This window comes from Vespula vulgaris, chromosome 1 (genome assembly GCF_905475345.1).
Source record: "Vespula vulgaris chromosome 1, iyVesVulg1.1, whole genome shotgun sequence".
NCBI lineage: Eukaryota > Metazoa > Arthropoda > Insecta > Hymenoptera > Vespidae > Vespula > Vespula vulgaris.
Genome location: NC_066586.1, coordinates 5,235,651 through 5,248,549, shown reverse-complemented (window position 1 = coordinate 5,248,549; position 12,899 = coordinate 5,235,651). Strand labels below are relative to the sequence as shown.

Here is a 12,899-nt window from a genome sequence, read left to right as displayed (position 1 = left end):
CAGAATGGTCTTACGCCGTTACACTTATGCGCACAAGAGGATAAAGTCAACGTTGCTTCTATTCTCGTAAAGAATGGTGCTCAGATTGATGTTAAAACAAAGGTAATGTAGTTACGTTTATCAATAGTAGTACTGTAAAAAGAATAATACAATTAGTGAAAGATCAATGGTACGGTAAAGAATATCAATGGCACGATAGATGAATACTATAACTGACCGTAAAAAAAAATTATCATACTCACGATTATACTATTAACATTGTCAATATAATTCAATTATCATTGGAGACATAACAAGTACTTTTAAATAGCTCTAGGTTGTGTTTTTGTATTGTTACCTCTCAGTGTTCGACTTGTCCACTTGATTCTATTGTCTTTATAGAGACAGTAAATACTGTTACTTTCTATTTTATCTTTGAAAAACAAATTTTATCCTACAAATATCATTTTTATACCGAACTGGTATATTTGTTTTAGGCTGGTTACACACCATTGCACGTTGCAGCTCATTTTGGTCAAGCAGCAATGGTACGATTCCTTTTGCGGTCTGGTGCCACTGTTGATAACAGTACCAATGCTGGTTATACGCCGTTACATCAAGCTGCACAGCAGGGCCACACGCTGGTTATTAATTTACTGTTAGAAAGTAAAGCTAAGCCAAATGCTGTAACCAATGTAAGTACTTAAAATTTTCGATATACAAGATGATGCTTTCGTGCAAATCGTTGAAATACGACCGATTTACGTTTTACAGAATGGACAAACCGCTTTAGATATTGCACAAAAACTTGGCTATATCAGTGTCATCGAAACTCTAAAGGTTGTAACAGAAACTATCATTACTACGACACATACTATCACTATTGAAGAAAAATATAGAGTACAAGCACCTGAATCCATGCAAGAAACGTTCATGAGCGACAGTGAAGATGAAGGTGGTGAGTATATAGTTCATTTTTCTGACGATCTGTTCTTGCTTAATAGATACTTATTGCAATATATGCATATATTAAAATATATAATCTTATTTGAAAATTGAATTAAAAAAGACTAATATCTTTTTCAATTTGATAGTGGAGGCATTGAGAATATAACTTTGTGCAGTTTTTAAATATATATGTTGAATATAGTTTGTTATTGATAGCATTTTACAAAATATATGTCGAATGATCAAAGAAATAGGAATATTTAGAGAAAGGACTTCTTGTAATAATAGAAGATGTCCATTACTGTATAAATCTTACTGGAATTAAATTTTGATGTTAATGCATGTTGCATAATTCTTATAAAGGAAATTCTACATTGATGATAACATACTATTGGATTATATTGATTTTTTTTTTTAAATGTTTTCCGTGCATTTCTAAAATTAATGAATATTTTGATTTGATAAACATAATATTGTACATCATTGGAATTAACAAATGTTTCTTCCAAACTATTGCATGAAAATACTAAATGAATTATCAAGTAAGCTTCCTAAAATTATATACACACTCTTGCATGGCATGAGGACAAATAGTATAGTTTAAATTATGAAGCATGGGTGATACATGTCTTCTCAGCTTATGAGACTATTATCCTTATGTGAATATCCTCATAGATACTCGTATCCTTTTCCCAATCCGATTAGTTACGATGGAACAGGCAACATGAGGTAGCAGGGATAGGTTCAAATTACTCAACTTTACACAATAGAATATATATATATATATATATATATATATATATATATATATATACTAAATGTATAAACATACGCGTAACGAAACGTATGATATTACGTTATTTTTTAGTATTATCGGTTTCTTTATCGAAATTCCAGAGTTATTATCAAAAAGCTAAATGGTATTTTTCTTTGCTTGTTTTTATTGCGTTTCTTTTGCATTCATTTCGCAAGAGCATGTATCTAGCATATACTCGCTGGGTTGTTAAATACGTCTTCCAGATAATGTTTATTCAAATTATATTTTTTCCGTTTATGTAAATATATCTATTTCGCATTAAATTCTGCAAACATCTAAGCTATAAATATTTAAAATAACGTATAGGCATTATATTTGCTTTATTACTATTATGTAAAACTTTTAAGCTTCGTAATAGCAGCAGGAATAGTTGTAAATATGCGGTCTTGCCTTACAGTACAAAGTATATAGTATAGATAAAATATAGGATATGAAAGAGAGTAAATAATTAAACATATATATTCTTAAAATATTATAGAAGAAGATTTTTGCAATGATTATTTTTAGCGTTTCTTAAGTATTAATTAATTATTTAGGTATTCATTAATATTATATTTGTATAGATAAAAATCATATATTATATTAAAACAATATTAGTTGCTTGCTAATATATATTACAAATGAAGTTCTTCATAGCAGTTTCAGCGAAGGTATATATTTTGGTTTAACACTAACTATACGAAGACTAACAACCCAGTGATAACGAGATATAGAAACAATGTTTGATGGTGCAAAATTAGGGTTTTGATAAAAAATGACCTTACTCGCCGGCGTATAATGTAGGTGGTGATGAAATCGGCATAGCAGCCATGAATGTGTACGGGCAGCCTCCACACGCGCAACACGTGTACCTTCCTTCTTACTACCAGGGCCAAATGACCTATACCCGTAAGTTCTCTGTTTTCTGTCACTCTGTCTCTTCTCTCTCTCTCTTTCTCTCTCTTTCTCTCATTCACATGTCACACGTGCGTGCAGTACATACCGTACACACATACACTCTCAAAACCGCGTGTCGTGGGTCATTTCGTAATATTTTCGTCGATCTCTGGAATTCTTAGCTCATAGATCGTCTGGTACATCGTTTAAGCATTCCCTTCCCATGTACTTATTTAATCCCTTATAACTCGAAGTGACCATTCCATCTTATGCATTATTTACCTATCCTTCGCTAGCTTACATTTGGTATTGGATTTATTCTTCTGGGATCTTTTTTGTAAAAGAAAAAAAAAAAAACAAAAGAAAACATTCTTGTTTGTATTTGACTCTAATAATGATAAGTAGACGTAATCGACTTTAGTTTATCAATTGTTTTACCTATGTCAAAAATTGTTGAGTCTCTAATAGTTGACCGTAATGTACAGTAGTATGATTTGCATCTTTTACGCACTTACTATCCACTTTAATATTACCCGATTGACATTACGAATGAATGCGAATGGTTTTCCAATAAGATGGAGCTCATTCGTATTTGGATTCACTTAGATCGTACGTATCTATGTAAATACAATATATATGATGCGTGACAACAAGCTACAAGTCGTTTAATTATCCAACGAAGTATTTCAATTATCAGAGAACGTGTTGGAATGAAGGAACAGCAAAGAAAAAAAGGAAAAGAAATAAGAAAACGTGTTACACGAGTATGCATTTGAATCGAAATCAGCGAACAGAGATGTTCGTTAAAGTACATACGGCATAAAACCATATATCCTCTTGTTACAATTTTACATATTGTACGATTAACGAAATGGGCCGCGCTCCCGTCGTTAATGCAATTAACATAATAACGAGTAGTGCGATCATTACAGTAGTTGGTAGAAATGGACGTAGATTAGCTCGCTCGTTGCTCGGTTTTGACATATCATCCTCATCGTCGTCGTTGTCGTTGTCGTCATCATCGTCGTTGTCGTCGTCGTCGTCGTCGTCATCATCGTCATTGTCATCGTCGTCGTCGTTGCATTCATACGTTATGGCCTATGACATGCACTCAGCTACCTGTTATGCAACGTGCAGCAGACGCGACGTGCGTTTCGTTGAGAGTTTGCTACTCATTGGTGCAGTAGTCAGTTTAACCCTCGTCGTCTTTTGGCTAACTGCCAAACGCGATCCAAGACCGAAATATCACTCGAATTTATATAACATCAACGCGGCGCCGGTTGATTTTTCTTCTTTTTTTCTTATTTTTTTTTCTTATTTTTTTTTTTTTCGTTTCAACCCATCAAGCGATTATCTTTCGTAATTTATGTTTCCAGGAAGACTTTATATCCGTCGCTGACGTTCGCGAAGTAAGATTTGCGTTCGATCGAGATTTTTCGGATAAGGACTTTTGCCAAGCGCCAGCACGTCTTGTAATAATTATATCCATATCTCATTAGATATTTATTTCGAATTGATCGATCTTAGATTATTCGATCGATAAACACGACACGAGTCGGACGTTTTTTAACGTACCTATCATACGTACGTACGTACGTACGTACGTATGATTATTGTTAGGGAAGGTCTATATTTTTCACGAAGTTTTCCTTATCTTGCCGGTATAGACGTAAGTAGGTATAGATTTCGAGAAAAGCCGAGTTAGAGAGTAGAAATTACGATTGTTGTTTCAACGATGAGCGGTGAACGGGCAACGGCGATACCTCGCGGCGTGTAAATAAATTGGCGGGAAAGCTCGAAGGCAGTGACTATTATAAAATTGGTGATTCATGGAATGAGGTCACGTTTCTAGCAGTAGTCTTACGTCGAACTTGTATTAATCTCAAAACAGTCGCTGTTCCTGACCCCCGTGGATGCAAACGTTGTATCGGAGGTGTGTCAAAGAGAAGGCGTTCCAATTGTGTTTTTTCTACGGTAAAACGATTTCATCGATTTAACAGTTCCAACGTTCTATCCCGTTGGATGACGCACATCTGATTCGTCGCGAGATAAAGAAATAAACAGAATTCACGTAACATATTTCGCCGATCCTTCGCGGAAATATCACGTGAAGGATATCAATATTCGCTTAGAATCCCAAACGACAAGGTGGTCACACGGATAATTTGATTCGTTTCAACGATATCGTCTTTCTCGCGAAGATTGTTTCATCAAAATATTCGGTGATAAAAAGAAAAAAAGAAAAATAAAAATAAAACAACGAGGACGTACGAACGATCGTTAAAAGATCGACGGTGATCATTCTATCTACGGATCAAAGGGATACGCACAGTTGCGAGTAATCAGTGATGTAATAATTATGAGACACACGTAACTCCTACTCCCTCTAAATTGCTCTATACCATCGTATATGGCGTTGACTATACAGAGTACTTACTGTGCACCGTATGTAACCTCGTGACAGTGCACCAGTGCACTTATTACCGTTGAAAGGCACAAGACAATATAAGCGACGCTCCCCGTTATCTCTAGTTTTTCTACTTTTATCTTTTTTGTTTTCTTAATTTCGTTTTCTTAAACGTCAACGTCGTTCTTTCGTTCAAAATGGCAAAGGGAAAGGCAAAGGGAAAAGAATCGAAAGGGATGACATGCTGCGGGTGTGCACGCAGCAGGAACAGCGACATCATATGTAAATATGCAATTATCCTTGTCGTTATTTCGCTCCATGCACATCATTTCATGCACGGTCATCATATGCACGTTTGTCATTATGCTTTTCGTAATCATTCACGATGAATTAACACGTGCACGTTCGTCAAAATTTCAAAACTTTCGCGCCATTCGTATTCGGCGTTCATTCGATGATCGAAAGGAAGTATGTTTCTTTCAATTTTTTTTCTTCTTTCTCTTAGGTTACGAATAGTTAGTTAAATGCGTATCAAAAATATTTTCTATATGTTACGTAATATAAATGGACATGGAACCAACGTGACTTTATTTTAAAAGCTTGCACTCATTAATAAAACTTCAATATTCATTTTGTGTGTGTGTGTGTGTGTGTGTATATATATATAGACAACGGAAGTATACCGTAACAATGGCGCAGACATGCGTTCTGCATTGCAAATGTAAACGCAAGCGCGAGACAAGGACGCCAAGCTATAGCACCAATCTTTTAGACACAAACAATTCGTTTTATATTAAGCCATGACCACCTCGTACTACGAATTACGTTATAGTATCAAATAGTTACTATTTTACTACATCGATAAAATTACCCAGTGGTTTTACGAAATTTGTATCGACATCGATGACGATAGAAATCGAATGATATATTTTTACTTGCATATTTTTTTGTTTATCACAAAATGAATGAATGGAATAAGTAAAGAAGATATAATAAAGTCACATTGGTAATAATACGAGTAAATGAATACCGCATATATGCATTCAGAAAAATGACAAGAAGTTATTATATCTAATTAAGTTTATAGGAGGAAGAGAAATATATAGCAGGTTACGTGAATACGACATAACGATGAGACAGACAGTTGTATCAAAATGACATAAGAAATATACGACAATGACTAAGGATGCGAATGTAAAATTCACCTAACCGTGACTTTTAATTTTCTTTTTTTTTTTTTCTTTTTTTTCTTTTCAAGTCAATAGCAAAATTTGATGGCGTTATACGTATGCCTATAAATGAGAATATTATTACGTTATGAGTGATAGAGCTATTAAGAGCCATAATTTCTCGTAGATTACTATTAAATTAAGATGCGAGAACGAAGTTTATCCGGCCGTAATTTTTAATTTCTTTTTTTTTTCTTTTTTTTTTCAAGTCGATAACCAAATTTGATGGCATTAATTGTATATACTTATAGATGAGAATATTATTACGTTATGAGTGATAGAACTATTAAGAGTCATAATTTCTTGTAGATTATTATTAGACTATTTTCGTCTATGACGCTTCAGGTCAATTCAACGAGATTTGACACGATTACATAGCTGATCTTCCGAGAGATGATTAGCGCGCGAACTCTCCAGAAGATATAGGTCACCGACTATAAGATTGGCTGTTTTGTAGATAGAAGCGTCTTAGAACGTCTAACAGGACTGTTTCAGTAGCACGTGTCCTTGAACGATGATAAAATTAGCGTTTCTATGTTACGGTTACGTTCATACCATAAAGTTAAACATATCTAAATGTGTGGACGACTTCAGATTTCAGAGCTAGTTCCGCAATAGTTACCCGAAAGCTTTTCCAAAGAAAACTCGAACTAATATCGTTCTATCCATTAGGTATATATCATTTTAAAATTACATTGCGATTGTACGAAAAATGAGCGGGAAAAAAACGAAGAAAAACAGATCAGGAAAAAGAGATAGGGAAAAAAATGAGATTATTTGACAGCAATCATTGCGTAGCATCGACAGTTCAAGGTCTTTTTACATGCTCGAATAACTCAACATAATGTTGTTTGTCTTTATTTTTAGATATTACTACATCTTACATGCTTTAACATACACAAGTGCGAAGAATAATTTGCTTTTATGCCGATAACATTAGATGTGGGCGGTGAATTTGTGGGCTGTCCATCTATTGAATAATTGTGGCCTACATTCTTGGAATGTCTGATAATACGCAATCGCAAATGCGAGAAGATTTTATATCAGTCGTATGAAAAATGAATTACCATTCATATTAACACTGTCTTTTATTTTATGATTCGACGATAGATAATTCGACGAGTTACACAAGTATTATTTATTTTATTGTTTCCTATCTTAAGCAACAGAGATTTAATCAGTATACTTAGATTAAACAGTTACGAAATTAAACAGACGAAGATAAGGAAGAAGAAGAATAAGAAGAAAAAAAGAACTCGATGTGTTCTTTCTTTTTTTTAAAAAGAACATGATAGAGAAAAATCAGTCACTTGGAAAACCCTTTGCTACAATTTTGATCTCGCTTTTTTGGCTTATTCCTAATAATTTTATTGGCAATGATATTATTTATTTTCGTTGCAGGCATAACCATGTCCATACATTTTATACTAGTGCATACGACTTTATCATGTTATCGTGACATCGTATTACTCATACGATACTTATAATCTATCATTTTTTATTCATTCTAACGAAGAACTTCTTGACGAGTGTAGCGTGATCCGTAATAAAGATGTTATTGTTCGTCTCTACAGGTGAAGATCCAATGCTCAGCGACCAACATCAATACCGTTACATGACTGTTGATGATATGAAATCTATGGGAGACGACTCCATGCGTGTCAATGTGACGGATGATGAGAGAGATAATCGACATGCTGGAGGTATGTTAAACGATGATTTTTTTGTCCTGTTTAAAGTCGTTTAACAACGGGAGATATCGTACGATTATTATCGCAAACAACATTACCATTTTCTCTTGTTTACGTCCTTCTAGCTCCCACAATAACAGAAATGATCACCAAGGAAAATTATCAACGTTCTAATGCCGCAAATCTCAAGCCAGACAATATAGATATCAATAGGCATCCGGTTCACGTTGGGTATGTATCGATTTATATTTTTTCCTTATATACTTTATAATGAGAATTAGCTAATTTATTAAAATTAGTACGACAAATATCGATAAGCTGTATTATTATTAGCGGTTACGTGCTATTCGATTAAATGTCGAATTTGAGTATGTTGGTTATACAAATAAAAGTAATAATTGTACAGCTTATCTCGTTAATATAACAAATATACGGTTATGAAAGTATATATAGAAATAAAGACTTAAGAAATGCGTGTGTATTTACGAAAACTTTTGTACACACGACGATTAAGTACCGTTGTCGAAATCTTGGACGATAAAGAGTTAAAAATATTTGTGTCGATGCCAGAAACGTGTATACTGCATAAGATACTGCATCTCGTACATTAGCGTACTCTCGTGCCGTAATGGTATAGTGTTGATTACGAAGAGACAATAATGTTGTGTATTATAGTGTGATACGGTGTGTGTTGATGAAAGTATCCTGCTGTAACTAATCCTCAAATTATTGGTTGCTATGTAATTTATCTTCTAGTTTACTTCTAATTTCTCTCTCAAGCTATAACTGGCGATATTATCGATGTTTATAAACGTTTATTAAATACATACGAAATCATGTTACAAAGTTGAACTGATCGTATCAGAATAAAGAAATTATTTTTGCTATTAATTGATGAATATTTTGAAATACCAAAAATATATGAAAAGAAAAAAAAACGCGTATAATACGTCAAAAAAATATATTCATTATGTCCTTGCATATATCATATCACTTTCTCTATGTACAAAACATCGCGATTCATCGATACTTCAATGCAATTCGTTAGTTAGTTAAATGAAAGCCAGTTGTTCCGTTTACACCTTTGCATTCATACGTGTTTTTATTTTGCCGCTTGTCTTGCTCGTAGCATTGTTAAACGATGTAGCAATTTAGCATGAAATGTTTAATATATTACGATGAACGATTCTTTTCGATAACACGATAATAATTTCGTTTAGTATCGTACATTTCTTTTTTTAACTAATACGCATCGATTGGATCTCTTATATAGGTTTATGTCTGAGGAAGAACTTACGTCATATAGTTCTATTTTCGAAATGTGATTGTTTTCGATGTGTGATTGTTTCGAGTATATTATGAAGCACAATTTTATGAGTTTCGAGAAAGACGTTTGGCAGTGTTGCATCAATTGCAAAAGGTTCTAAGAACGAAACGTGAACTGCACGATTACAAACAGAATATTAAGCATGTGCATGAAATAAAACAATTGTCGATAATCATACACGGTTTTCTTCCGAGATTAGTGCCTCTATAGAGTTCCTAATTACATCGCTGGCTGCTCTCGGTACCGTGTCAAAAGGACAAGGAATGTGGAGGGACAGGTATACCATTCCGTTTTTATTATATACAACTCACGTGCTTGATAGTAGTATACAATTCTTTCTATCAGAAATTACACGTACATGTATCGTAAATATTTTAATGATATTCTCTACGATAAAATATACATTTGTTATATTCAAAGTTAAATCAAGCACGTATGTATATCGATTAAAATTGTCAATGAAAATAGTACGCAACGTGTTTAAGTTAGATTAAAGTCATAGAGAATGTTTTCGTTTTAACGCCAGAAATGATATGAATAATAAGAAATGTATTTTTTACACGACCTTTTGCACATGACAAATCATTTTTACCGGGACAATTACATAAGCGACCGTATTTAAGTTATCTCTTGGTTATTAAAAAGAAGAATCGTTCATCCGTCGTGAATTCTAAAGAGAAGAAAAATTACGGAATATTAGTCTACAGCGGCTGTTGCTCGTGCGGACTTATATTAGTAAAATTATTTTTTGTTCAGCTATGTTTGCGCATAAAACGAGATCTGTCGTCTTTTATGCTGATAATAACGATGATGATGCTGATGATGATGATGATGATGATGATGATGATGACAATGATGGTAATGATGGTGATAGTGATAGTGATGATGATGATGATGATGATGATGATGATGATGTTGACGACGATGATGATGATAATGATGATAAAATAAAAAAAATATTATATATACATTATTCAGGAATTAATGGAATTTCATTTTTGATAGAAAATATTTATATATTCTTGTCGTAAATTTGGATATACTGATCGCATAAAAATTTATATATTATAAATAATATATATTTAAATTTATATATATATATATACATATATATATATGTATGTATGTATGTATGTATATTTATGAATGATTTCAATTGACAGCATATCAGGCAGATTTCGAAATCCTTCCTCTTACGTTGCAATCCCAATGTATGTCTATTTTTCGCATAGTGTGAGTGATGTGTTACCTCGCGCGTCTCTACTATAATACATAATTATTATTGTTATTTCTCCCTTCCGTAATGTGTACAATATAAAAATGGTTTGCGTGTGATTATTGCGGGTTTTCGAAGTAATCAGCGATTATCAATTAACAATATTTTAAAGGATCATTAAATGATTCATTAACTATCCGCTGATATATTAATACGTTCGAAAATCTGTAAAGTTGTGGCAGAATATAATAATCATGATCTCATCTCTCTCTTTCTCTCTCTCTTTTTCTCTTTCTTTTTTTTTTATGGCATCATTCATCGTCATATTTATGGAACGAATGAATACTAACGCGTTTTTTATTTTGTTTCCGATCCTCTGTTATTTTATTTGCGCTACTCGCAGAATCCCACAATGGAGAAAGTAAGTGATCTTCACTTGAATCTTTTAGCTTCTGCTATTAGACGTTGTGCTCCTGAATTGTACTTTCATGCGTTCAACACTTTTTCATTCCTGCTGCACATTACCCCTGTAGTCGAAGATTTTTAGTGATATTTTAGATAATTAAAGTTCGTCTAACAGCGAACACATATCGAATTATGAATCATGTCGATCGTTTCTCTAAGATACTTGTTGAAAAAGTTTTATTAAAATTCTATTTTATCGATTTATGTATTCGCTGTAAAAACGTTGCCTACAGCTAACGTACATATCATACAAATTCAATCAGATGATTTTTCTTGTCTGGTATCATTAGTCATTCGCATATAAAAACTGTTTGAATGAATTTTCAATTGATACTTTTTTGTTTTTAACAATTGACCTTATCGATGTTTTCATATAGTTAGTTGGTGTGATCATTTTGTTTAGCTTGCAGCTTCATTTATTAAAAGAACAAAACAAAAAAAAATAAATAAAAATTATAGTGCTTAGCTTCTCGTATAGCTTATTCTTGTCGTTATTATTATCTTATTTAATAATCACTTTATCAATCAAAATGAAACTTTCAAAGAAACATTCGTAAAAAGGTCAATACATACGATAAACACGGAAAGAGATCCATTTCAATTTTGTCTTATTTGTTATTCGTATATAATTATTTTAAATTCGGAGCGAACATACTTACATATACATATTTATTATATCAAATCTTTACAATATCAAACGTATCGCATTTCTAATCTATAATCTTGAGATTGACTCGTTTTTGCTTTGCGTTTCATAGTACTACTATATATCACTCTGGCGATGCATATTAAATCTTTCACATTACTACACGCTTAGCGTACAATGCGATTTGGCTATGATATAATTAATTATAAGGCAACGAATATCGTATTGCAAAAAAAAAAAGAAATTAACCGATCTTAATTAAATAAGTTTTATTATCAAGGTTTCCATGTTCGATGGAATTAAATTAAAAATTTACAATTTCTTCAGGATAATAGGAACGAACGAAACATCGATTGTGGTTTCATATGTTTATCCAGAAAATTATTTATTTATTATCCTTCTTAAAGATTTGTATATTGTATCGATGTATAGTATTCTACGGCAAGTCGCATATGGTGAATTATCAATATGAGTTTTCTAAAATCGATCTACTACGATAGCTTCCTGGTTTCTTTCCTGGTCGACGCGAGAGGTGGTGCAATGCGGGGATGTAGACACAGTGGAGTTCGGGTTATCGTACCTCCACGTAAAGCAGCAATGCCGATGCGAGTAACTTGCAGATACCTAAGGAGAGATAAATTGACCAATCCGCCTCCTTTAATGGAAGGCGAGGCTTTGGCCAGTCGTATTTTGGAACTTGGACCAGTCGGTGCTAAATTTTTAGGGTAGGTTTAAATTTATAAAACAAAATTAACATTTCATTTGCATCATATCTATTATGTCTTTAGTCGAATACAAACTTTGATGTACCCTCCATTTATTTTTTTAAATTCAGACCCGTCATCATAGAGGTGCCACATTTTGCATCATTAAGAGGGAAGGAACGAGAAATAGTTATCTTACGTTCCGATAATGGAGAAACTTGGCGCGAACACACCCTGGAGGCTAGCGAGGAGGCTGTACAGGATGTTCTCAATGAGAGCTTTGAAGGAGAAGGTATATTTCTCTTTTACGTTTGATTCTCCATCGATCCTTTTAATATCTTTCCCCTTGTCTTCTTTCTTTTCTTAGAATTAAGCCAGCTAGAAGATCTCCAAACGTCGCGCATCGTAAGGATACTTACTGCTGATTTTCCACATTATTTCGCGGTTGTCTCTCGTATAAGGCAAGAAGTACATGCGGTTGGGCCAGAAGGTGGTACTGTATCTTCGTCAGCCGTTCCTCAGGTTCAAGCTGTCTTCCCACCTGCAGCTTTAACCAAGAAGATTAGGGTTGGCTTACAGGTAAGGTCTCAAATA

At 33.4% G+C, this 12,899-nt stretch overlaps 2 protein-coding genes across 29 annotated transcripts in view; both read left to right on the top strand.

Annotated features, from left to right (window-relative positions):
• The window catches only part of LOC127071287 (ankyrin-3-like), a 66,984-nt gene that overhangs the window by 22,930 nt on the left and 31,155 nt on the right, over positions 1-12,899 (top strand). For 18 of the 28 annotated variants that reach the window (XR_007784963.1, XM_051010405.1, XM_051010440.1 and 15 more), the window contains exons 15-24: positions 4-102; positions 477-674; positions 754-937; positions 2,528-2,632; positions 7,831-7,959; positions 8,073-8,178; positions 9,474-9,551; positions 12,102-12,326; positions 12,437-12,597; positions 12,673-12,884. Coding sequence is in view for 27 of the 28 variants with exons in the window: in XM_051010405.1 (XP_050866362.1) it covers positions 4-102; positions 477-674; positions 754-937; positions 2,528-2,632; positions 7,831-7,959; positions 8,073-8,178; positions 9,474-9,551; positions 12,102-12,326; positions 12,437-12,597; positions 12,673-12,884 (1,497 nt within the window). In the remaining variant the exon portion in view is untranslated. Of the gene's footprint in view, positions 1-3; positions 103-476; positions 675-753; positions 938-2,527; positions 2,633-4,181; positions 4,294-4,465; positions 5,310-7,830; positions 7,960-8,072; positions 8,179-9,473; positions 9,552-10,030; positions 10,248-10,893; positions 10,912-12,101; positions 12,327-12,436; positions 12,598-12,672; positions 12,885-12,899 lie in introns of those variants that run through there. The other 10 variants (XM_051010617.1, XM_051010466.1, XM_051010476.1 and 7 more) reach the window with 8 other exon arrangements.
• On the top strand, positions 2,639-4,247 carry LOC127071539 (uncharacterized). The gene is made up of 2 exons (XM_051010916.1): positions 2,639-3,899; positions 3,997-4,247. Exons 1-2 carry the CDS (start codon positions 3,492-3,494, stop codon positions 4,117-4,119), a joined length of 531 nt encoding a protein of 176 aa, XP_050866873.1. The 5' UTR covers positions 2,639-3,491; the 3' UTR covers positions 4,120-4,247.

Excerpts from the sequence above, each read along its gene's own strand:
- LOC127071539 (XM_051010916.1), top strand. The coding sequence starts at position 3,492 with ATGGGCCGCGCTCCCGTCGTTAATGCAATTAACATAATAACGAGTAGT. Across the intron at positions 3,900-3,996 it reads ATAACATCAACGCGGCGCCG|GAAGACTTTATATCCGTCGC; the intron begins GTTGATTTTTCT and ends TTATGTTTCCAG.